The sequence below is a fragment of the Dromiciops gliroides genome, chromosome 6 (assembly GCF_019393635.1).
Source record: "Dromiciops gliroides isolate mDroGli1 chromosome 6, mDroGli1.pri, whole genome shotgun sequence".
Classification (NCBI taxonomy): Eukaryota; Metazoa; Chordata; class Mammalia; order Microbiotheria; family Microbiotheriidae; genus Dromiciops; species Dromiciops gliroides.
The window spans coordinates 7,945,920-7,971,772 of NC_057866.1; the positions used below are offsets into that span (position 1 = coordinate 7,945,920).

At 56.8% G+C, this 25,853-nt stretch overlaps 1 protein-coding gene across 1 annotated transcript; it reads right to left on the bottom strand.

The window, feature by feature from the left end:
- Positions 1-820: 820 nt before the first annotated feature.
- GRK2 (G protein-coupled receptor kinase 2) lies at positions 821-25,535 on the bottom strand. Its single transcript, XM_043971176.1, has 21 exons — positions 25,305-25,535; positions 9,716-9,792; positions 8,337-8,410; positions 7,928-8,029; positions 7,652-7,726; positions 7,370-7,431; positions 7,039-7,090; positions 6,491-6,582; positions 6,268-6,367; positions 6,097-6,175; positions 5,855-5,985; positions 5,313-5,407; positions 5,038-5,145; positions 4,458-4,524; positions 3,789-3,889; positions 3,594-3,660; positions 3,410-3,505; positions 3,008-3,170; positions 2,752-2,888; positions 2,492-2,605; positions 821-2,313 (listed from the first exon to the last, which is right to left on the bottom strand). Exons 1-21 carry the CDS (start codon positions 25,415-25,417, stop codon positions 2,149-2,151), a joined length of 2,070 nt encoding a protein of 689 aa, XP_043827111.1. The 5' UTR covers positions 25,418-25,535; the 3' UTR covers positions 821-2,148.
- Between the last annotated feature and the right edge of the window lie 318 nt (positions 25,536-25,853).

The window sequence follows — 25,853 nt, forward strand, 5'->3', positions numbered from 1 at the left end:
GGTTCCTTTGTCTCCAGCCTCTCACAGGTGTGTGTGTGTGGGGGGGGGAACGGAACAGGGAGACCTTCTTTTCCGAGTTCTAGGAATTGCACCTGTTTGCTCTCTCCGTCCCATGCCTTTCCTTCAACTAGAAGTCAGATCGCCTAATGTTGTGCTGTTTCCTTTTAATTTGTTGGCCTTATTCGATTGTTTTTAATGCATAAACGTCTGTCTCCCCCTGTAGTCAGGGTCCAGGCCCAAGCAGAGGAGGTCTGGTCAGTCTGTTAGGCAATTGGCATGGCTTAATAAAACCACGCTCGGAAGATGGAGCCTGTTTCCTGTGACTTCATCTTTCACCCACCACAGGAGATGCCTGCTCAAGGTCACAAGGCAGTCAACAGAGGTCGTTCGAAGCCTCCTTGGCACCATGTCTCAGGTTTTACAATTAGGGAAACTGAGGCAAGAGGAGACCCTGCTTCCCCATGGAGCCAGCTTGCAGGTAGTGGAGCTAGGATTTGAACCCGGGGCCTTTGAGCATGCAGCCATCCTCACTGTATTCCTACTCTCTGGCATCTCCTCCCTGAGCAACGGGCAGATAAAGGAAAAGAAAGGTCTCTTGGGGCTCCGTAGCTAGTGGGCCCCAGGGGAGATGGGGAGGGGCAGGCCAGTCTTTCTTCTCCACACTAGTGGGGAGGCCCCTTGGCAGCTGGTCCTGGCTGAGCTCTCTTGAAGCCTGAGCTTCTGAGGACACACTGGGTGTCAGGGAGGAGCCTCCCACACAGCCTCAGTCAGGAGAGCATTAGACAGACACAAGTCACAAAGACCACACAGACAGGCACCGTTTTTGGTTTTTGGTTTTTTGGTTTTTTTATAAAAACTCAATCTTTTTTTCACTCTTTAAAATCACATTCAAAAATCGGCAAAGAAACGCACAGGGAGTGATAGTGGGAGGGGAGGTGGGCGTGATGGTAGCAGGGGCGTCACACACAGACCCAGCCCCGAGGGGAGGGGGGACATCACACACTGCACGGCGGGCGGCAGCAGCAGGACAGGCACGAGGGAGGCTGGGAACATGCGGCGGGCACCTGGGGAGGGCTGGGGGGGCACGGCCAGCCCCAGGGGAGACAGTGACCGAGTAACACGGGCCCCAACCTGGGAAGAAGGGGGCTCAACACTTAGCCACGGTCCCCACTGGGCACTGGGCCTCTTGCTGTCTGGATTCTAAATCCTGTGCTCCCAGTGAAATGTGTGGCTAAGCCCGAGACATGCTCCCCGGAAACAAGCACGAGGCCTAGTCCATTTGGCACAATCTGGGAGAGCCTTCCAAGGCTCCTGCCAAGCAGGCTGGAGGCGTCGGGAGGGCAGGGGCTGGCAAGGGGGGAGGGGCGCTTGGCAGAGACTGGTTCATCTTGCTCAGCCGCGTGGCTCCTGAAGTTCAGGCCGGAGCCTGCCTTCCTGAATGGTGCCAGAGCTGAGGAGTTGGCACACGGAAGCCGATGCCCTTGGCGGAGGTGGCCAGAAGAGGCCACACAGTAACCCCAGGGAAGTGTGGGAAGATGAAGGGGCAAGGAAGGGGCAAGGGAGACAAAGGCAGCTCCTGGGTGGGCACGCGGGGAGGGGGGCACTTCAGGTAGGACCCCGATCCTGCGAGCTCCCATGACCCAAGCCCTGAGTGGCACAGTGAGGGGGCACCGCACCCCACCAGCTCTCCTAGCAGACACAACTGTGGGCACATGCTCGGCTCAGTCTGTGGGGGTGCCCAGGTGGGCATCAAGAGCATGTGGCCTTGTCTGCTCCACAGGGAAAGGAAGAGGCCTATGCATGGAGGGCAGGCTGGGGGAGAGCTGGGCTGTCCTCTGCCCTCGCTGACGCTCCCTCCCCTTTCCCCAGATCAAACCCTGCCTGGCCCTGCCAGAAAGACACAGAAGCGGCCACCTTGTGGTCCCGGGGATGCAGTCAGAGCAGTGGTACTAGACGGCCTTGGTGACAGGAGGCACAGGGGACAAGCAGGCCCCTTCCACAGGGCCAGGCAGGGCCATGGGAAATCACAATAATTATAAAATAAAACCTTTTCCGCTTGGCGGGAAAAAAATAATAAAAATTCCACAAAATAAATTAGAGGTTTATAAAAGGTTGGGCGGGGGCAGGGTGGCTAGGTGGGGCCAGGGGTCAGAGGCCGTTGGCGCTGCCCCGCTGCGTCAGCGGCATCTTGCTCAACTCCACAACAGGCGATCGAGGCTTGTTCTTCATCTTGGGCACGCGCTGCACCAGCTGCTGGGCCTCTCGGTACGCGTCTCGAAGCTCCTTCTTCCACTGAACCAGCTCCGGGTCACTCTGCTCCCCAGCCCAGCCCAGGCCCAGGTCAGCAAGGGCATCCAAGGCAGGGAGACCCCCAAGAAGACACCCTCCCTGACCCCCGGCCACCCCCAGCCCTGTGGTGGGAAGCCCATGGGAGCTAAGGGCCCTCCTCCGCACCACACGGCTACTTGGCCTGGCCTCTTCCCCCACTCACATCACACTGGAGGATGAACTGTTTGCCGCCTCGGATCTTGAGCAGGATACATTTTCTCTCTTTGATCTGTGTCTCCTCCACAGACTGAATCTCTTCCATAGTCAGGAGGCTCTGCTGCAGAGGCCCCAGAGAGGGAATGGTGAGGCTGGTGGGTCTGGAAGACTGCAGCCCGGCCCTGCCCAGCCCTGCCCGGCCCGGCCCTGCCCGGCCCAGCCCTGCCCAGCCCTGCCCGGCCCGGCCCAGCCCTGCACCTTCCTTACCGGTGCCTCGCCCTCGGCCCGCCACTCAAGCCGATTGGGGAACAGGTAGAAGTACCGCCGCTGCCACTGGGTGAGGAAGGGGTTGCCCATCTTGGACATGTAGCCGTGCATGATGCAGTCTTTGCCAAGGGCATAATCTAGGGGTACAAGACAGCCAGGCTGTGCTTCAGCCTCAGGCCAGCCTCCTGGCTGAGAGGCCTCTGTGCAGCCCCTGGTGGGGGCTTGGGCAGCCCGGAAGGGGGAGGCACTCGCTCACCATCCTCGTGGCCCAGCTGCTTGTTCTTGGCCTTCTTGCGGGCTTCCAGCCGGTCTGTCTCCGTGTTCACCGTGTCAAAGACTGTCTCGGCCACTTCTTGTTGCCATCGCTCTGAGATAGTGAGGGGGAAGTTTCGATACAGCTCCTGGTCGCTGTCTAGCAGCTGCGTGAGGAAGGGCAGACGTCCGTGTGACAGTCAGCCCGGCGCCGGCTTGGTGACGCCACAGCCTCTGTCTCTTCCATGACAAGGACGGTGCCGGGTACCCCGGGAGCCCTGGGGACATGCCGGCTCGGTGCAGGGGCAGACGCACCCCCAGAGAAGGAGCCAGCTCCCCAAGGCAGCCCTGAGCTCAGGGGCTTCTAGGTCTCTCCCCCCGCCCGGCAGGTGGGCCAGCCTCTTACCTTGATTCCCTTGGTGTCTTCCTCATCAAAAGAACCAATATCGAAGGCGTCGGCTGCGTTCACTTCCCCTCGGGGTGGGATCAGGGGGGGTGGGTACTGTCGAAGAGACAAGGCTGTGAAGGCCCCTGGTCCCTGTCAGGGATGCCCGGCCACTGTCTGTCCCTAGTCCGGTCCAAGCTCTTACCTTCTGCAGGAAAACCATCTGCCAGTCCACAGACTTAAAGAAGGGGTCCTCCTTCACCTCCTGGGCCCTGTTGGTGATTGGAGAGCAGGAGGACAACCTTGAGCCTGGGGGATCAGGGCTTCCACAGGGACAAGAGAGCATTCTTCCCCTTAGATGCCAGGTGCTCGCCCCCTGCCCGAGCGGGCACTCACTCACCCCCGGCCTAGGCAGCCCAGCCTCCGGTTGACATCCCTTTGGAGCAGGCCTTCTAGGAGGGAGCGTAATTCTGGGGAGAAGGAGTCTGGAAGTTCCACAGCCTGCAGAGGGGATGGAAGGAGGCCACGGGGCTTCTCAACAGACCACATAGCATTTGCTACCTGGCCCCTGCCCACCTGTTGGGGAGTCTGCAGGACCCACACCGTGGGCCACCTCTGCAGGATGTCCTGGGCACACCCCGAAGGACCGGCTCATCTCCTGACCCCACAGGCCCCTAGGAGGGTCTCTGTGGGGCCACTCCCCCCAGTGACTGGCAGTTATTTTGTGTGCACTAAGTATGTGCAGGTGTTGGCTCTCTGTGTTCCCAGGGACTGGCTGATTAAGTGACCAGAAGCCCTGGGAAGTCGAGCCTTGAGGCATCTTTTTATCTTCCTTGGTGGGTAAGTGGGAGGGTGAGGACAATCAGAGGCCCAGGACCAGTACCCGAATGTTGCAGAAGAGGCCCGGCCTGGTGCCTGGCACAGCCCATGGAGATGAGTGGCCACACTCAGGGCAGCTGTTAGTGGTTTCCCTGTCAGGGTGAAAGGCTTAGACCAACCATCTCCATGGGCTCCTTGGAGGCTCACGAAAATGGCAGCTCACCACCCTGTCTGCCCTTCCTGCACTCACCATTGTCAGTGTCATGCGGTCGATCTCGTGCTTGTCCTTGGTCTTATGCTGACGAAAGGGGCTATGCCTGCATGGGGAAGGGAGCCGGCCACACCCGGGTCAGGAGGCTACTGAGTGCCCCCCCACACTCCCACACCCCTGGTCCGTCTGTCCATCCGGCCCTCCCACCAGAGACCTCCTTCCCCAGAAGCAGCTGCAGCTCTGGTCAGTGACAGGGCCTGTGCTGATTCCTGGGTCTCTCCGCCAGGGAGCCTGGCCCTGAACCTCGTGCTTCCCCTCGGAGCCTCGGCTCCTCTGTCCAGCTGTACAGCCAGCAGACGGGGTGGGGCTGGAGAGGGGGCTAGATGGCGTCTGAGGTCCCTGTCTGCTCTGACGCTCAGTGCTCCTAAGAACCCCGAGTCCAGATTTACTCCTGGACTCAGGGGGAGGGTCCTGCGGCACGGGGAGGGAGGCTGGAGGCCACCCCCGCTGCCTCCTCCCCCCAGTTTTTCTCCCCTGGGGCCCCAGAACAGTCAGAGGCAGGGGCAGGATGGTCCTTCCCAGGGGACCACCAGGGGCCTCTTTCTCCCTGACCACTCACCCTCTCAGCAGTTTGAAGAGCATGCAGCCCAGGGAGAACCAGTCGGCACTGCTGTCATAGGCTACCCCTTTCTGCAGGACCTCGGGTGCCATGTAGCCGTGGGTGCCCCTGTAGGGACATGGGGCCCAATGTGAGAGCCTTGGGTGGGTGGGGCCAGGGCCCTGGAGGGAGGAGGGGTCCAGGACACCCTGGGAGAGGCGGGGAGGAGGGGCCCGGTGACACCTTGGAGGAGGAGCATAGGAGGGGGAGGGGGACACAATGGGGCCCACACTCACACGCTGGCATGAGGTTTCTTCTTGGAGAAGTCACAGGCCAGGCCCAGGTCTGAGATGCGCACGTGGCCAAATTCGTCTAGCAGGATGTTAGCCGGCTGTAGAGGGAACACGTACACACCCCCATCTGTGGGGCTGGGCAGGAGGGCAGAGGAGAGAGCAGAAGGGGACCAGGAACAGAGGCTTGGGAAATGGGGGCCAGGGATGGTGCCCACAAGCCAAGCTCCTTGGTGGCAAGGAGGGGCAGAAGCCAAAGGGAGGAGAGAGAACCCAGCCGGAGGCTTCGGGGCCCCAGAGGCTCTGGCCTGGCTGGGAGGGTTCTCTGAGGCACAAGAGGGGTGGGGCTGGCTTGGCCAAGGACAGAGGATGGGAGGGGGGCCTGCTATGGTCACAAAGGAAGCTCTTGGGGCAGGGCAGGGGGTGATGCTGGGCCCAGGCCCCTCTTGCCATTTCTGGGTATTGCTAAGACACGGGAAAAGCCCCAGAGAAGGCTGGTGGGGCTGGCCTTGGAAGGGTTTGGCCCAGGGTGGGGAACCTTCACCCACCTTCAGGTCTCGGTAGACCACGAATCGACTGTGCATGTGTTCCAGGCCCAGGATGATCTCGGCGGCATAGAAACGCATGTCTGACTCCGAGAAGACCCCGTGCTGGGACAGATGGTAGTGCAGGTCCCCACCTAGGAAGGCCAGAACCCAGAGAGGCTGGAGCCTGGGGCCCAGTAGCCGGGCCCGTGGGAGGAGGAGGTCCAGGCCTGGGTGTGGGGGTGTGTGTGTGGGGGGAAGCTCACCATTCATGAGATCAAGGATAAAGCTGAGCTTGTCTGGAGTGTGGAAGGCATAGGACATGCAGACGATGAAGGGGCAGTCCTGGGGGAGGGAGAGAAGAGGAAGCTGAGAGGCGGCTCAGCCCAGGCCTGAGATAGCGGCCCCTCCCAGGCCCCGTCAGATGCCCAGCTCACCCCAGTGCTGACGAGGGAAAGCATGATCCGCTCATTCAGCGCCAGCGTCTCTCCCTGCTTCATCTTGATGCGCTTTTTATCCAGACACTTCATGGCGTACCTGCGAGCGGGAGGGGACCAGTCAGGCTGGACCAGAGCCAGGGGCGCTTCCCACTGTCTCCCTTTGGGGTCCCCTCAATCCCCCCTCCAGGCTGCGTGCCAATCGGAGGCTGGGGCCACTCACATCTTGCCCGTGTCGGCTTTCCGACAGCCATAGACCTCCCCAAAGCCGCCACGGCCGATGATTCGGTGCACGCTGAAGTCGTTCATGGTCAGCTGTTGGAGGGGAGGGAACAGAGCCGCAGTGAGGGCAGCCCGTGGGGCCTCGTTTCCATGCCCCAGCCCGAGCTGAGGCCCTAGCCCCAAGGAGGCTGAGGGGTCTATGTCCCTGACATCCCACCTGCCTCCAAGACACCAGCAACAGGGAAGGAAGCACATCTCTTTCTTCCCTTTGCTCTCCTGGGACCCCCTAGAACAAGGCTACAAGCCAAAGGGAGGATAAGAGCAATAGCTGCCCCTGGGCTCCAGGCAACAGCTCTGGGAACAGAAGACACGGGTTCAAATCCTGTCTGTCACAAGCTACCTGTGTGACCCCCTTCCCTACTCTGAGCCTCAGTTTGCTCCTCTGTAACGTGAGGGGGTTCACTTGACCCCTCCCAGCTCCAGAGCCAGGATCCCATGACCCCTGCGCAAAAGGCCCCTGAGGCACACACGACTTCAGCACCTACTCACATGGATGTTAAGCTCCACATTCTTCCACTGGCAAAAGCGAGTGAACTTCTCACTAAAACAGAGAGGGTGGTCATGGCCACAGTGAGCCTGGCTGCTGGCCCGGCCTACTTCCCACTCCCCCTCACAGTGGAGAAAAGACTCTGGCAGCCTCGCATGTCAGCAGGGGCACCCAGAGGCCAGGGCGGCAGGGCTGACATGGCTCCGGGGCCTCGGCTGGCGTGGCCACCAGCTAGGGTCCAAGTACCCAGGCCCTGCTCTCCATCCAGTCTTTTCTTCTCTTCCTGCCTTCTCTCAGACTCTACTGTCTTCCCCCTTCGACCTTCAAACTTACCTCTCAATGAATTTCTGGAACACGTCGTCCCGAAGCCTCTGGCAAATCTCTTCAATGTATGGCTAAGGAAAGAGGCCCCAAGCCTGGGACTTAGGATACAGGCCCCAGGCCTTAGGGTGGTATCTATCTAAGGCCCAGCCTGGGACCGCCCCACTCCAGTCACACAGTGTAAAAGGTTGTGGATCAAGGGCTCAGAAAGGATGGACAAGGCAGGCCCAATGCAGGCTGGGGCGCTGAGGCGGGGCAGGGGTGGGGGCAGGAACCACACAGGACAGAACCTACCTGGAACAAGTCAGGGGGCACCTGCTTCTTTAGGAGCCGGCTCTGTACATGCTCAGTGGCACTTTTTGAGAAAGGCTAAGAAAGGAAGGTGAGCGACTGTCAGTTCTGAGTCTGGGAGAGCCCTGGGCCCCGACTCCCAGTCCAGCCTTCCCAGTGAGAAATCACTTTTCAGAGGGAGAGATTCTGGCTTAGCTTGGCCCAAGGCAGCAAAGATCTTTCTCCTACCAGGGTGTTGCAAGCACAGGTTAGAGGGTTAGAGGCTGAGTGGGCACTCACATGCGAGCAAGACAGCAGCTCCTTCATGATATACGAGTCAAAGATCTCTCGGCTTTTGATGGTACGATCCTCCTCTGAGTCTAACTTCTCATATTTCTTGATCTGACCAACAAGACCCCGGGAGTCACAGAGGGGTCCCCCAGGGGGCTGCCCCTGACATCAGCCCAAGCAGGAGGTTCCCTCTGGGACTTGCTTTAGCACTAATATCTATATTGTCCTTTTGGGTCTGAACAAATCTCATTTGTGGCCACAGCCCCCCATATACCCTGGGGAGGGTTCCCTGCCAGGTGGAATGAACACAGCGGGCAGGCCCACATCCGTGAGGCTCAGGAGGCCGCCCCCCCCCCCCCAGCCGCACCGGAGCTGAAAGGAGGCCATGGCTCTCTGTGGAGGCCAGGTCCCCACCTACCTCATCATAGAATTCTACCAGGGGCTTGGCCTCCTCCATGTGGTTGAGGCAGAAGTCTCTGAAGAGCAGGTAGCCTGAGAATCCAGGTGAGAAAGGGCACAGGTGAGAAAGATTCTCCACCCAATGGGAGTGTAGAGCATGTGTCAGAGATCCAAGACGGCTTGCAGTCAAACTCTCTTACTTTCATATGAGTAAACTGAGGCCCACAGACAGGAAGTGGTTTGCCCCAGGACACCAGCAGAGAGCAAGGACAGACTCAGGCCTATTCTCAGTGCCAGACCAGGAAGCTACAGGGGCCACACTGGAGGGGACCTTCACGTGGATACCAGCCCGTGGCTCTCTCTGCTGGCCACCTTGGGATGGAAGGTGGGGCCGGGGGCCCCTGAAGCGAGCTACGAGCCCCTTGGGATAGGGCTGAGGGGTCAAAGGGTAAAGGAAGGGGGGCCTCAGGGGCCAAGCCTAGCCCTTTCATTTGACAGAGAAGGAAGGGAGGGGGGAGGTTTGTCCAAGGTTGTGCAGCTGGTGAGCACCGAGACAGAACGTGGGCTCAGGTCCTGGGCTCTTGCCCGGGTCCCCCCACCACTGCCTCAGTGGGGCTCACTTCAGAACTCCCTCCTGGCGCCATGCCCAGCCTCCCCTCAGGGGAACAGGGTGCTGCCATCGTTCTAATCAGGCACCAGGCCTAGAGTGGAGGCATGGCCAAGGCCAGAGCTTCCTTAGTCCCAAGGCACCACTGCGGGCTAATGTCTGGCTCTAAGCTCTCACTACCTCCAGCCCACTGGCCACTGCTGTCCAGATTCTTCAAGGAAGGTGGGCACTACCCGTGAGCCCATTAGTGGCTCTCAACTGTCTACTAGGTCAAGTCGAGGTGAACCCCACCACCTTGGAGGGGGCGCAGGTGCTGGTTGGTTCTCCTGGACTGGACTCCATTTGTTCCCAGGGAGTGGCAAGGAGGAAAGGAGAGACTCAGTCAAGGCTGTCTGGGAGGGCCTGGTCTGGGGAATGGATCTTGGCACTTGGTGGTGGTGGTGGGGGGGGGTCAGGGGCCCCTCTAGTCTCAAGCAGTCCATGGCTCACACCCACAATGATGGGAGGGCCCTTAAAGGGCAGAGCCAAGCCAGTAGGGAACAGGGAGCCTAATGGAGGAGCAGAGTGGCCGGCCAGCAGCCAGAGACCTGGGCCCCTCCACAGGAAGGGCCCCGCCTCTTCCTGTCAGTCCACCAACGGGCCCTAGCACAGCTGCAGCCTTGGCCAAGGGGAAGCAGCAACTCAGAAAAACAAAAGCCCCCAAGGAGGAACTTGCCTGGCCTCCAGTGGGGAGGCAGCCCTGAGGCCCACCCCTCCAGACGGGCCCCCTCCTGCCACACATCCTCACTCACCCAGCTTCTGAGAGAATATCTTCTCAAAGGTCACCTCCCCTCGGTCTTCGAGATACTTCTGCATAACACTTCGGATGCTGTTGGACAGGGGAGACAGTGCCAGGTGAAGGGCAGGCAGCCCCCTGCCCACCCACAGAGCCAGTGCCAGCCTGCCGGAGCTGTGGCTAAGGCACCAAAGGCCAGCCTCAGAGGCCCATAAAGCTCTGCTTACTCCCAAAGGAGATAAAAGGATGCCACCAGAGTACACGAAGACTGGCAGTGTAGTGTCATTGCTCACTGGTCCTCCAAACAATCCCCCATGAGAACGTGAGCCCCTTGTTTGTCTTTCCCTCTCTCTCTGGTGCTTGGCACAGGCCCTGGCACACAGCTGGTGCTTCATAAATGCTTCTTCTTTTTTTTTAGTGAGGCAATGGGGGTTAAGTGACTTGCCCAGGGTCACACAGCTAGTGAGTGTTAAGTGTCTGAGGCCAGATTTGAACTCAGGTACTCCTGACTCCAGGGCCAGTGCTCTATCCACTCATAAATGCTTCCTGACTGTCTACCTGTTATCGCTTCCATCTGATGGCTGAGAAAGCTAAGGAAACTTGACACTTGCTAGCTCTGTGACCCTGGGCAAGCCACTTAACCCCCATTGCCCTGCCAAAAAAAAAAGAAAGAAAGAAAGAAAGAAAGAAAGAAAGAAAGAAAGAAAGAAAGAAAGAAAGAAAGAAAGAAAGAAAGAAAGAAAGAAAGAAAGAAAGGAAGGAAGGAAGGAAGGAAGGAAGAAAGCAAGCTAAGGGAAAAGGGTTTAGTCCCTTGTCCAAGGCTGCCCAGGCAGGAAGGGCCAGAGGGAGGATTAGAACACACCTCTCCCCTGATGGAATTTACAATGTGCCAGGCACTACACTGGCTTCTATAAAGAAAGGCAAAAACACAGCTGCTTCCCTCAGGGAGGGGGAAGGTATTAGGAGGGGTGGCTATGGGAATATTCTGGAAGGAAGCCACCAGGCAGAGGTGAGAAGGTGCTGAGAAAGGGCTGGATCTGCTCACCCCCCCCCCCCCCAGACTGGCTGAGCACCTGCTAGGGGTAAGGAATCCTGCCCTCGGGCCGAGCCCAAACTCTTGGGGCGGGCATTGCCTGTGCCCGGCAGTGGCCCAGCTAGAGAACTTAGGGGGCCCTTCCACAGGGGGCAGGGAGGAACTCCAAAAAAGCCTCGCCGATGACACAGGGGAGGTGTCATCGGCCACGTGACCCAGAGTCTGGGGCCACGAGGAAAGCACCAAAAGGTAAGGCGAGGCCCCTTTGTGGGGGCTGCGTGACCAAGCTGAGCCAGCCCCTGAAACGGGCCAGGGCAGAACACGACAGCCGCCCACGAAGCCAGTCATCAGGACAAGGACAGCAGGGGCAGCTGGGAGGCCTGGTGACTGGGAGGGGGTCACAGGGGCAGCAATGAGAAGGCAGGAGATGGAGCAGGTCTGAGGAGGACCTGAGGCAACCCTGGGACCCCTCCCTGCCTGCCTGCCCCCCCAGCTGGGAGGGAGATTCCTCAGGGATGGCATCTAAGCAGGCCCTGATCCAGAAACCCCCTGACCAAGCCCCGAGCCAGGGCCCGTGTCCTCTGGCTGCAGCCCTCACCGTTCCACACTTGAACAGCTCCAACTCTTCCCAGGACCAGAATGCCAGGCCCTTTGCCTCCCACGGCTCTCCCATGTCCTACTGGATTCTAAGCACCTTGCAGGCAAGAAGCCTGCTTCCTCTATCTGGAGATCTCTCCCCAGCGCCTCGTGCGCCCGGTCGGCATTGGACCTGAACTGGATCGGGACAAAGCTGGGAGGATCCCAGGGCTTGCCCAACACCAGAAGCACCTTCCTGCTCACACACCCCTCCAAAGACCATCCTGAGTCTGAAAAATGGCTTCCTACCACGGGGTCCCAAACAACAGAGGGTGCAGGCTGAGGAAGGAGGCAAGCCTGGGCCCCCACTCCAAGCATCCTGCTAGGTTGGCAGCCCATGCAGCCCAGGCACAGCGAGTCACGGCCTAGCCTGACCCTTTCCTTCTCCTCCTCCATCCCGATCCCGACCGGTGGCAGAAGGAGCGAGCTCTGCTGAGGACAAAGCCATCAAACAGTTGTGACCAATAAAGCCCTTTGGTGGCCAGTGCCAAGGGAATGCCTCGGTCCTCACCTACTGAAATCAAGTCTCCAATACCAGCCTCCACCTGGCAGGAGACCACGGAATCCCTCCTGTCCTCCCGCCCCAGCTCTTTGGGTCCAGCTCCCGTGGCTTCAGGAGCAGTAACAGAACCCGTGTTTGCCTCCACGACCTCACCATTCATGCCCATCACTCCCCTGCTCAGTAAGCACCAGGCCTCCTGGATCACACATGTAAAGCTCTTCCCAGATGATGTGAGAAAGCATGTTCTTTAGAGAAGGGGTGGAACGCCGTCTAGAATGGCGCCATCGTGCACAGAGCACTGGGCCTGGAGTCAGGAGGACCTGAGCTCAAATCAGGCCTGAGACACTTCCTAGCCGGGTGACCTTGGGCAAGTCACTCCACCCTGTTGGCCTCAGTTTCTTCAAATATGAAATGAGCTGGAGATGGAAATGGAAAGTCAGTCTAGGATCTTTGCCAGGAAAACCCCAAATGGGGTCAGGAAGAGTCGGGCACGATCGAAACAAGAAATGGCTCTCTGGGAAGATATAATCAATATATCAATAATTAAAAAAAAAAAAACAACAGCATTTTGGCAGCTGGCTGATGGATGGAATGGAAAGGAGTGAGCCTTCAGATGGGAACAGCAATTAGGAAGCTAGGACCGGTCCAGGCCATGGGTCACAACAGCAAGGCAGAGCAGTGGGGGGGGGGGGGGGGGGAATGGGGAGGCCTTCCATGAATGCACAAAAGCTCCTCTCCCAACCTTCTGACACCTAATGTCCTTTTTATACTCTCTGACACTGTGATCTGGTATTCTCACTCCATCCACCCACGTGACACTCCACCTCCAGTCCTGTTACTACCCATCCCTCATGCCCGGGATGCTCTTCCTCACCTCAGCTTCCAGATTTGGTTCAAGCACCACTGTATAGAAGAGGCCTGTGCTCATTCACCCTCCCGAAACTGCCTTGTCCTCATTCTGTATGTTAATGCCATCTTCTCTATTGAAGTGTAGGCCCCTGTCCGGCTGGGGCCGTTTCCCTCTTGTCTCAGCATCCTCACTGAGAGACGGCACTTGAGAAATGCCTGCTGAATGCACCGCTATCCCAAAGGTGGCTCGAGGGGCAGGGCTCTGCTCATGCTTTGTCAGGGTGCCCGTCCCTCCTGGCACATTCCTCTGCCTGCTTCCCACACTCTGTTCTCTCCCATGGTGACCTCACCCATTCCATCACCAGCATCACCACCCTCTGGGTCACCTTTGCCTCATCCCTACTTGCAAGCTGCCAGCTCACTGGCAATACCATGAGCACCTGCCCTGCCCCTCGAGGCCAGGCCCTGGGCCTCCATCCTCACACGGCTGTCCACGTAACCTCGCTAAGGCACAAATCTTGCGACGTCCCTTTCTCATAATTCAGACTCCCAGGGCTGGGAGGCCCTTTGGCAGCCACACGTGAACAGGAATCGACGCTGAACACGGTCCCCATCCGTGGCTGACTTTGAGCAGCTACACACACAGCACTTGTTCTTCCCAGGTAGCTCCGATCTGAGCCGCTCTCCCTCCCCAGGATACTTGGGGTGGCCCACGGCCCCATCTCCTCTTCTGCAGCTCCTTCAGTTGATCCTTCTGTGGCCCTCACCCTCCTGGCTGCCCTTCTCTGGGGAGGCGAGGGCTGCCTTTGGCCCTTCTCTGCAGCCTGAGCCCTTGGCACAGGGCCTGGCACACGGTTTACTGACTCACACTCTGGACACCAGGGGTCTCAGGGGACCACCATGCTGGTCTGGACTCCCGGGCTATCGGCAGAGCACTGACATCCAGAGTTTTTCTCCAAGCAGAGTTCTGTCTGGCCGTGTCTTCTTCATGCTGTGTCTGTGCTACTGATTTCTTAAACTCAAGAGGAGAATTTGATCTCCATCCCTATTAAATTCTGCCTCAGTAGATCCAGTCCTTCCTAGACCAGCAACAACTGATCTTCGATTTGCTTTGAGGATCTGCTAATTAAGGCCACTCATAACCAGCTCCTCCTTGCTTTCTTTCTTTTGTAAATTATTTTTCCAATGAACAACTTTGGGCCAATGTCACTGTGTTGTGTCACAAACTCTCCCTGTTCCTGATCCCAGCCAAGACACATTTCCATGAATTCTTGGCTTCCCCGGCTGGGCCACGCTCCCCTCTCCTCTGCACCTAAGCTTTGCTAGCCACCTCCACCTGGAGGCCAGCTCTTCCTACTCAGATTTCTTAGGGCATTTTGTCTCGTATCCCACCTTCCACTTACTATGGTTACTCATTTATATTTCTTATCCCACATTACTAGACTATAAGCCACTCAAGGGCAGGGATGGTGGGACTTTTCTTCCTTTGTCTCAGGAGCTGTAGTAGGGATTTAACACAAGTTGGTTGAATTCAATGACAAGAGCTGTGAGCCCTGGGTTCTGCAGGGAATGAGGGAAGGTGGTGGCTGACTACATGAGGTCTCTCCCGACCCCTCCCCTTACCCCTTTACCCTCCCTCTTCCTGGGCCTTCACCACACTTCTACTTCTCAGACTGCTCCTTCTCAGGTTCCTGCCCTGCTTGTGGGTGGCCCCAAGGCTCTGGCCTGGGCCCTCTACTTGGGGATGTCACCCATGTGCAGGGGTTCGATGACCTCTGCATCCGATACCAGAGCCTCTCCCGAGCTGCGGCCTACTGGACGCTTTAGACGAAGCTCACATCCTTCCCCCAAGTCACGCTCTTTGGGCTGTTGGGGGCTCCCCCATTCTCTGAGTCACCCAGGTTCAGCCTGGCCTCACCCCGCCCTCCTGGCTGCCAGGCCTGGCCGTCTGTCCCCTTCTGTCCATTCACAAAGACCAACTCCTTCCCACTGCCTCTTGCCAAGACTGGTCTCCCTTCCTCAAGTGCCCTTGCCCGCCAGCACTCCAGCTGGCTGCCAAGCACAAGTGGGATACAAACCCTCTTGCCCTCAGCCTTGGGGAATCCTGAACTTCCTGAAGCTTTTCCCATCCCCTTCCCCCCACTCCCCAACTGCCTGGTATTGTTTTTGTTTATGCCTACTGAGGCAGGTTTGGTAAGGTCCCCGAAGGCAGGGGCATTTTTGCCTTGGCATCTTCAGGGGCACATAGTAGTAGACCCTCGGGTGGCGGTGCTAAGGAGTCCTGGCATGTTCAAGGTGGTCCTTGCTTGGGTATGAGAACACTGTCCTTCCATCCAAGCTCTTGGGCCCTGAGCTGCCTAGAAAGGGTTTCCGGCAGCCTCCCTAGGCCCTCCCACAGCTTCACACACTTCCCCATGTTTTGCCATGCCTTCTGGGGTACGAGGATATCTGACTCAAGGGGGGGTGGGGTGCATGACTGGACACGTAGAATCTATATCAAACTGCTTGCTTTCCCAAGGAAACGAGAGGGGAAGGAGAAAGAATTTGGAACTCAAACCCAAATGCTGGGGAGCCAGCGAGTGAAAAACAGAAGATTCATGAAACAAAGACCTTCCCCCCAATTCTCAGAAAGCACGTGGTCTAACCTGTATTCTGACACGTTGCCATCACACCCAAGCATGCCGGGGCCCCCTGAGAACCTGGGCAAATACTGACTGGGTTAGAACTCCCATCAGCCCCTCTGCAGAGCCCGCCCCATTAGCAAAACAGGGGCCCCCGGCTCTAGCAAGGAGACGGGCGGCCCAGAGGTCGTCTGCGTACTTCCATGGCGGCGGGGGCGGGGGGCACGTTTTTTTTCTATTTGCAATGCCACCTTCCAGGGCCTTTTCTGAGGCCAGCAATCAATGAGAGCTGAGTGAGAATTAGACACCTGACGAGCGGTCCGGCTGATGGCCAAGCCAGGCGCCAGCAGAGTGGGGCAGTCACCGGCTACTCCATGACATTCACTTCACTCTGGCCAGCTACTTCCCAGATTCAACCACACCAGTGACTGCTCAAAGCACTCGGGACAAGCGACTTCAGACACTGAGTCTGCTCCCTCCTCCTGGGTCCCTCTGGCACTCTATGCTACTACAGAGGAGCCTGAGTGACAGGTAGAGAACCCCCATGACCCCCTCCCCAGGTGAAAGCAGACTCAGGATCTCTACCCCCACAGTCCAGGACAAAACATGGGACTCTCTGAACCTCTGTCTCCCCATTCACAAGATGATGCCCAAGGTCCCTCCCAGCTCTAAAGGACCCCGTGGGGACTGTCTTCCCTGGCAGTGCTAGAGGGCACAGCAAGAGAACACTGGCCTGTGTGGGAAAAGATGACTCCCTCCTTCCCCAGCCCAGTGTGTGGTTGAAGAGACTGGGGGAGGAGGGGGTGGGGGACCATTGCGGGTTGCTGGGGGGCAGGGAGAGGAAGAATGAGCACTTCCTGTACCCTGTCTCCCAGAGGCAGAGAAGGCCTCACTATTGCAGAAGCAGGTGGCCCTGTGGGGCTCAGGGCTTCAGGATCTGGCCACTGAGAAGGGGAGAACCCCAGCAAGCTAGAAGCCTTCCCAGTAAGATCAGGGGTGAAGCAAGGATCTCCATTAGCCCCACTACTACTGCAGACGGTCCTAGAAATTCTAGCTAGAACAATAAGGCAAGAAAGAGAGGGGGAAAATGCTCTATTACTATTTGAAGATGATGGCTCACTTAGAAAACCCTAGAGTCAACTAAAAAAGGAATGAAGCAATCAGCAACTTTGGCTAAGTTGCTGGATATATCAAAAAAACCCCACACTGATCATCAGCATTTCTGCATGTTACCAACAAACCCCGCAGATAGAGATAGAAAGAGAAATTCCATTTAAAATAACCACAGATGACATAAAATACTTGGGGGTCTACCTGCCAGGACACACACAGGAACAAGATGAACACAATTACAAAGCACTCTTCAAACAAATAAAGACAGATCCAAAGTAACTGAAGAAATAATAATTGCTCATGGATAGGCCAAGCCAACATCACAAAAATGACAATGCTACCTAAATTACTTATTCAGTGCCATACCAACCAAACTATCAAAGAATTACATTGTAGAGCTAAAAAAAAAATATCACAAAACCCATGTGACGCAACAGTCAATAATAAGTAAGTCCATTTTTAAAAATGAGAAGCAAGGGGACCTCACATGACCAGATCTGAAACTGTACTGCAGCCGGGTAGTCATCAAAACAATCTGGTCCTGTTTAGACAGAGAAGTTTACCAATGGAATGCACAAGGTGCCCCCAAAACAAAAGCACAACAGGCTCATTCGTGTGTGACCAACTCAAAGATCCACCTGTTGAAGCAAGAATTCACTGTCTGACAATTACTGGGAAAACTGGGCAGCAGTCTGACAGAAACTAAGCATAGATCAACATTTCCCATGCATACCAGCTCCATGGGTGCGTGATTTAGACATACGGGGTGTGACAGCATAAGCAAATCAGAGGAAAGTGCCTGCCATACCTATGGAGAGGCTTGAAGGAGGCAAAATGGATCATTGTAATGACACAGGATGGAAGAGTTCTTGCACAAAGAAAACCAATGCAGCTAAAATTAGAAGAAAAGCAGGAAATTGGAGGGGAGGAAGCTTTGCAGCAAGTTCCTCTGAAAAAGGTCTCACTTCTAAGATGTGAAAGGGAATGGAGTCAAATTATAAGAAAAAGAGTCATTCTCTGATTGATAAATGGTCCGAGGATATTGATAGTTTTCGGAAGAAGAAAGCCAAAAATCAATGGCTACATAAAAATGCTCTAAGCAGAGTTGTTAAACTTACAGCCCAATGGCCACAGAAGCAACACTCTTGAGTGAGACAAGAATCAGCTTAAAATGGAACTGGGGAATGTTTAACAAAGTACATAAAAACAGGATACACAGACAATACAAATTTGTGGTTTCTAAAGTCAATATGCCACAGGAGGAATCTTATTCTATGAGTTTGACACCAGCGCTTTAAGTCCCTAATAATTAGAATAACTCTGAGGTACCACCTCACACCCTTCAGATTGGTGAAGATGAAAAAAAAGGACAATGACCAGTGCTGGAGGGGTAACTGAATGCACTGTTGGCAGAGCTGTGAACTGGTCCAGCCATTCGGGAAAGAAATTTGGAACTATGCCCCCCAAAGCTATTAAACTGCATACACCTTTTGACCCTGCAATACTGCCACCAGGGCCATATCCCAACGAGATCAAAGAAAAAGGAAAAGGCACCACATGGACAACAGTATTTGTAGAAGCTCTTTTTGTGGTGGCCCCAAATTGGAAACTGAGGGGATGCTCGTCAATTGGGAAATGGCTAGACGAGATGTGCTAGGTGATACTGTGCTAGGAGAAATGAAGAGACACTTGGAAAGACATGTGAACTGATGCAGGGTGAAGAGAGCAGAACCAGGAGACTAATTTCAACAACTGCACCATAAAGATAATCAGCTCTGAAAGACTCAGCAACTGATCAGCAGTGACCCACCACAATTCCAAAGGACTCATGACAGAACACGCCATCCACCTCCCCATGACTCAGAGCACAGTCTGAAGCATGACTTTCTCTTTCTCTCTTTTCTTTTTTGGACACGGCTGATGTCGGAATTTGTATTGCATGATTATACATATTTGTGATGGTTTTTTCCTTGCCTTCTCAGGATGGAGGAGGAGGGGAGTGAGGGACAAAACACAGAACTGAAAATAAAATAGAACTGAACTGTTTAATAAAAGGGGGAGACCCACTTGGTTTTGGCCTTTTTGTCCTGCCTTTTGGCTTAGAAGGAGCAGCAAACAGAGCCTCCCTCTCCTCAGCTTTGGACTCCGGGATCCACGTTCATGATTGGTTATTCCCCTCACCCCAAGGCCATGCTGGGCTCCTCCCAAGGCTGCAGCCATAGTCCTTACAGCAGGGCACCACTGTGCCTGGCGCTAATGCCTGCCAGGCTGGGAAGCAGCCAACAGCCCAAGTCTCCACCTCAAGGGACTCTGTCTGAAGAGCTGGAGAAAAGGCCAGGGAGCCTAATGGTTGCCGTCTTTATCCAGGGACCCCATGGGGAAGGGCAAATTTGTGGAAGGTTGGGGAGCTCCCAAGGCACTGCCTCTCCAGCAATACTGCATCTTTGGGACCTCTTACTAATATTTCTCAATGACTCTCCCTGGGGCAGAAGGGGCTGTCCCAAGGCACTGAGGAGGCCCTGACGGAATACCCAAGGGCCCTTCATCGGGCGGGAAGGAAGCTGAGGGAGGGAGAACGGCACCAGCTATGCAAACAGTCTCATCCGGGTCATCCTTGAGATCCCGGGGTGACTCTCCTGCTCCCTGTCCCCTTCTCTAGGACGACCCCACAAGTAGCCCTGGAGGCCGATAATCCCTATTTTGGAGTCATGGAATTTAGAGCAAGAAAAGGTTGGAGGCCAGCTAGTCGAACCATCTCATGTCCTAGATGAGCAAACTGAGGCTCTGAAGTGTGGAGGACTTGAGTTTCAGTCCCACCTCTAACACTCCTAGTGCAGCCTGGGACAAGTAAGCCCTGGGCCCTTGGGCCTCAGTTTCCTCCTCTGTAAAATGGGAGGGTTGGCCTGAATAGCTGTAGGTCCCTTCTGGCTACAAATCTGAACAAAAGGATATTGGGTAGAGGGGGAGAGAAGGCTTGGAAGGCCCCTCCAGATGGTCAGCTTGCTCATTTCTGCAGACTGGGGAGAAGCCCTTACCTTCTCAGGGACCTTCCTGCCCATCTGGAAACCCAGTCAGAAAAAAAGTGTGAGCCGACCCTGTCCCCAAATACCTCGTGCCCCCCCTTTGAGGGGCAGCGCTCTCTCCTCCTGACGCTCTTATAGGCCACCCATCAGGGAGCAATGAGCTGACCTCAGTGGAGAGCCTTTGCTGAACGAGTGATGCCAAGGCAGGGGGCAAGCCCATCCCTGGGAGCTGGGCTTCCTGGCCCCAGCGCTGCACCAGAGACTTCTGGACAGAAGAGATGCCCAGAGATGAAGGCCGGCCAGGCAACTTTATCTGTGTTTTAGAATTCAGCTCATTTTTAGGATGCTGTGGGCCCAGAATAGATGAACAAAAGCACACAAATGTAACTCATTCTAAGTGGACAGTGGAGCAGAGGCAGACCCCTCCCTGGTTGCAGCAGACTAAGAAGGGCTGGTGCCCTCCCGACAGGGAGGACTATGAGGCCTGCCCTGGATTCGGCTGGAGGTGACCAGAGCAGATAGGAGCCGTGCCCACTGCACCTGGAGCCTCTGCCAAGCAGGGAGGGCTGTGCTGAGGTACAGCTCAGAGAGGGAGGGAGCCTTCAAGGGGGGGCCCAGAGAGCTCACCCACTTTAAACCTCTCCTCTTCCAGATGAGGCCTGGAGAACCAGTGAGAAAAGGAACCTCAGGGACCAGCTAGTCTGACTCCATTTTACAGATAAGGAAACTGAGTCTGAGCGCAGAAAGGGACCTCAGGGACCACCTTTCCAATTCCTACATTTTAGAGACGAGGGAACAGAAAACTGGGGAGGGGGCTATGGAAAACTTCTAAGAGGCCTTCTAGTCAAACCCCCTTATTTTACAGAAAAGGAAACTGAGACTGAAAGAGGGTGAGCCTCCTCATAGAGAAGAAAGAGATCTAAAAGGCTCCTGTTCAATTCTCTACTTTCTAGCAGAGGGGGAAACTGAGGCCCAGGCAAGGGATTTGCTCAGTCACAGAGATAGCAGTGGTTCTGCTGAGATCTGACTCCTGGTCCAAGGCTCTTTCCGTCACCCCCTTTCCCCTTGAGGGGGGCCCAGCTTGTGGCCCCAGAGCAGCACCTGCTCTGCTCCCTCCTCCATCTCTGCCTCCTCCTCTCCCCGCCCCTCCATCTCTCCCCCCATTTCTGTCTCTGTCTCTCTCCTCAGTTTCTCTCCTGTTTCTCCCTCCTTCCCTCTCTCAGCACGTGTTAAGCACTCGCTAAGCACCGAGCATTATAGCCACAAAGCACGAATGAGTCTCTGACCTGAGGAAACTGACATACAGACAGACAGACAGACAGACACAAAATCAGGTTTGGAAAGAGGAGGCACCAACAGTCACAGGACAAGGATAATGACAGTCTTGAAGGGAGGGAGAGCCAGGGCTTGGAAGAGCATGCTAGGAGTGGGGCACAACCAGTGCAAGGGCATGGTGATGGGAAGAATGGAATGAGCCAGGCTGGCAAGTACAGGAATCTACAATGAGGTCACTGGACTCTTAGGCCTATACTTTGGGGCAATCACTTGGGCAGCTGGCCAGAGCGAGGAGACCAATGAGGGGCTGTGGCAGGAGTTGGGGGGGGGGTGAAAGGTCAGATGCAGCAGACATCACGAAGATCATAATGGAGGGGACTGAGGCCTGAAGGGCAATGCCGGCTGCTGAGCTAGCTAGGGCAGGGGCCAGCTGGGTCTGGGGGTCTGGCTCGAGCGTCACCTCCAAAGTGATTGGCTCCTCCAGCTTGCTGTGTCTCCCCTCTGAACACCCAGCTTTTTTTTTCTAATTTTTTTTTTTACGGGGCAATGAGGGTTAAGTGACTTGCCCAGGGTCACGCAGCAAGTAAGTGTAAAGTGTCTGAGGCTGGATTTGAGCTCAGGTCCTCCTAAATCCAGGGCTGGTACTTTATCCACTGTGCCACTTAGTTGCCCCAACACCCAGCTTTTATCTGGGATCCACCTCTATCGAGATAAGAGGCAGGATGCCACAATGGGTAGTGAGTTGGCCTTGCTGTCAAAAGACCTCCTGTTCAAGTCTTTCTCAGGACACATTGGCTGGGCAACCCCAGCCAAGTGGCCTGGCCTCTCTGTTCCAGGCAGCTCTCAGGAGCCACACTGGGAGGAGTTTCCTCATGTAAGAAGTCACAGGCCTCATCCCTCTCCCTGTTCTCCATACCCCAGGGCCTAGCAAAGTGCCGGCATTCCAGAGACATCTAAAAAATGCTCACTGACTGACCAGGACTTTAGCCAGGCCTGGAAGCCCCCAACTGGCAGCAAAGTGGACTCCCCACAGACCCTCTCAGTGCTGCCCCATTGGGAAGGAGAACCTCACGGCGGGGCTGGGTCCAGGGGCTCCTGACTCAGGCAGAGAAGAGACAATGACTGGAAACATCTGGGCCTCTGCCGAGGGAGCCAAGGTGAGTGTGAAACTGGAAAGAGACCCAGTAGGGCCGAGGGGTCCCCCTCCCCCCAAAAGGGGAGAGGCAGGAAGTTTGGGAGGAGGTGAAGACTTAACAGGGGAGAAGCAGTTGAGGAGAGGGACAGGAAATACAGCAAGGAGGAAATAAATGGGAGGAGAGACCAGGAAGTGCCCAAGACCAAGGAAGGGCCTGACTTCTACCCGTCGTGGCTAATAGCACGAGCAACGTCCCAACTGCCATCGGCAGAGGGGGGCAGGGGGTGGCAGCCCCAGGGCTCCGTGGTTCCACAGCTGGGGGGGTCTAATTAAGGGGGCCTCATTAGGCTGTGACAAGAGTCACAGGGCTGAGGCCCCGAGGAGGAGGAGGAGCAGCTGGAGGGACGGGGGACAGGGAGGCTGCGGCCTCGCTTACCCCAGACAGGAACGGATGGAGATCAGAGCTCCTTCCTGTGGCCTTTCCCCCTGCCTCCTGAAGGCACCTCCCTGGATCTGTGAGCCCTCCTTCTCCAGCGGCCTTTCTTCCCTCATCCCCCAGCATTCTGTCCCTGCCTACAGCATGGGGGGCTAGGTGTGTGACCCGAAGGAGCTGGGAAGGCAGTGCTGAGGGAGGGAGAAAGCAGCTGGGCCCCCACAATGCCAAGAAGGGGCAAGAAGGACCATCACTCCCTCCCTGTCCAGGGGAAGGAGGGGGTTCCAGCCAGCTTCCCTGGTGGCTGCAGTACCCGGTTCCACAGTCAGGATGGGGACCCAACCCCGCCTGCTGGGCCCAGGCACCGGGCCCCTGGAAGCACTCAGTCGCTAACTGTGGGGCCTTGGGCAGGGCTTTGCTCCCCTGCACCTCAGTTTTTCTCACCTGTAACAGGCACGAGACAATTGACAAACATTTCCAAAAATATTACCCAGTGTCTCTCACATGGTTGTTTTAGGGATGAGACAAGAGACTCCAAAGAAACATCCGGACCCCAGACGCAGAGCCGGGCGGGCTCTCAAAGGCCCTCAAGGCCAACCTCTCACTGTACAAATGGGGAAACTGAGGCCCAGGGAGGGGAAATGGTTTGTCTCAGGGCAGCCACGGGGTGAGCCTTCAGGTGAGAGGAGAAGCCCAAGCTTTGGCCTCCATCACTCCTCACTACCTTCTGTCCCTTCCCTGTCCCCTAGAGACAAGAGGAGCAGCACAGCTTTAGAATGGGACTGGAGAGATCATTGAGGCCCAGTGAAGGGAAGTGACTTGTCCAAGGCGTCTGGATGACAAGACCCAGGCTCTTTGCCAGGCCAGGTCCCTCCACAGCTCAGGAGGTGTTATTTATTCCCATTCTAGAGGAGAAGAGAAGCAAGGCTAAGGGGGGCTAATTGGCCCCTAAGGCTCCTGAGACCCAGTGCATTCTGGGTCCCCTGGGAAAGCTCCAAGCATCAAGCTATGGTTACCGGGAAGGTGGGGAAAGCCCCCTAAGTGGGCTCCCCAACTCAAGAGAGCGACAAGTCCCCAGCTTCCTCCTTCTCCAGCTTGGCAATTTCTGACCTGGTTGGGCCCCATCTTGTCCTTGCTCCCTGGGCAGCCCCGTGCTCACAGTAAGCCCCAGTTCCTGTTTTGAGAAATCTGATCGCCAGAGTCAGAAAAGAAAGGGGCCCCCAAGACAGGGCTTTTATGAGCAGAAGGCAAATTCCCCTCTCCTGCCCCTCGCACTCAGTCAATCTGAAACCCAGTGCCTGGAGATGCCCCGACAGCAGCGTGGCTACAGGCCAGCTGGGGCTCAATGCTCAGTGCTGCCTGACTCCAGCACCCGGGCACCCACGACTCACTGACCCAGCCTGCCTGCTCTAGGGTCCGAGCCAAACACAGTCACACCCAGAGTGAGCTCATGCCCCAGGAGCCTGACCCAGGCCCACGTCATGTGTACTCAGGCCACCCCCTCCAGGGAACCCCATCATCTGGGACGGGCAGCCCTGGTGGGGAGCTGGAGGGTTCTCAGAGGGCCAGGCCAAGCACTCCGTTTACAAAGGACAGCAGGTACCTGCCACCCGTGTCCCAGCTGCTACATGGTCAGCTGATGGCTGCCCTACTGGAAACATGGGAGGGAGAGGAAGGCCCACAGCCCTTCCAGGTACCCCTGGGGAGGGGGTACTCCAGGCTAGAGGTGTACGGGAAGGCCTGACGTCACGGGTGTTTCTCCCCAGTGTAACAAACAGATGGCATGTAGGGCTACACCAAGGCATTTCTACACTCCCTGCTGGTACCCTAGTGTAGGGGGTGCTCCCTCCAGCAGTCTGGGGGCTTCGGAGACTACAATGCGTGTACACTGAACTGCTTCAGTCGCCACATGACATCCCTCACCCCACCCTGTGCCCAGCCCCACCAGACTGCCCTTTCTGACTCTTGGGAGAGACGCCGACAGACCCTCCTCAAATGGTCTGGTGGAAAGTACCCTGGGAGGCCTTTCTCCCTCCAGCTCGTCCCTCAGCTCAGGGACTGGCGAAAATTCCCTCTTTGGTCAAAGGTTGGTGGGCAAGGGGGAGGCAGGAATTGGAGAAAGTCCTAGTCAGTGAATGAGAGTTGGAATTACTGAAGAGGGCAGGAGCAGCAGAGGTTCTGGTCAGGCCAATAGGAAATTGCCTATTAGAATGTAAGTTCCCTGAGGGCAGGAATTGGTTTTTAATTTTGTCTTTGTGTGGCCAAAGTTTATCACATGCCTAGCACAAAGTAAGCACTTAATAAATGTTTATTCTTGTTAGTGAAAGGGTAGAGGGTGGGTTAAGGAGAGGGGTCTGAGACAGAGAAATCACACAGTTATAAGTAGAGGAGAAAAAAGGGTAAGGGGCAGATAGAGCAAACATTCTGGGGGGGCTATGTGAGGTAGATGTGTGTGGGAGGGGAAGAGAAAATAAGGAGCAGACTGTAGGGGAAAGTGGGGGGTTAGTTGAGTAGATGGGGTGAAATAAAGGGCTGAGAATAGGTGAGGGTTGCTAGGCAATGTGAAGTTTGAAGTGGACACGGGGGAGGTGTGAGGAGTGAAGGGGAAGGCCTGAGAGCCAGCATGGGCTGAGGGCATCCACAGCGGGCAGTGAAGACTGGCCAGTGGGATGGTGGATGGGGTGGTCAGCAAGAAGAATCAAGGGCTGAAGGTGGGCAGGTGAAGGATAGTAAGTGTGGGGGCTGAGGCCGCTGGGGTGCTCAGGGTGAGAGTCAGGGATGGAGGGAGCTAGAGGCTGAGGTCTGAGGGCTGTCCCAAGTTTAGGGTCAGGGTCAGTCTTAAGCTTAGGGGCTGGGGTCAAGCTTAGGCTCAGTTTCAGGGCCAATTTCAGGCAGGGTCAGTTTCAGGGTCTGGGAAGTTTCCGGGTCAGTTTCAGGCAGGGTCAGTTTCGGGGAGCGCACTCGGAGCCCCGGGGGGCCTCTCACCTGGGCTCGGGCAGGAGGATCTTCTTGCTGGCCCGCGCCGCCGGCGTGGCCTTGCTCTTCTCCATGGCCATCAGGTAGCTCACGTCGGCCAGCACGGCCTCCAGGTCCGCCATCTTGTAGCCCCCTTCGCCGCCTTGGCCGCCGCTGCTCTGGCGCTCGCAGACCTCCACGCCCCGCACGGCGAGGCCCTCCACCCGCCGCGGCCCGGCCCGGCCTCCCCGGCCCCGGCCTCGGCCCCGGCCCCGGCCCCGGCCCCGGCCCCGGCCTACACGCGGCGGCGCCGCCCCATGACGCCCGCGCCCGCTGCTCCGCCTCCTCCGGCTCCCGCTCCGGCCCCGCCGCGTCCCCGGCTCCCGCCCCGGCCCCGCTCCGGCTCCGGCCCCAGGCCCCGCCTGCGCAGCCGAGCACCACCCGCCCGTCAGGCCCGGCCGCCGCAGCAGCCACGGGGAGAGGGGGGGCGGCGACTGGGGGGGGGCCCCGACCGGCGCCACGAACAAGGAACGCACCGAGGAGGCGCTGCGCCCCCTGCCGGCCGAGGTCGTGCGCCGC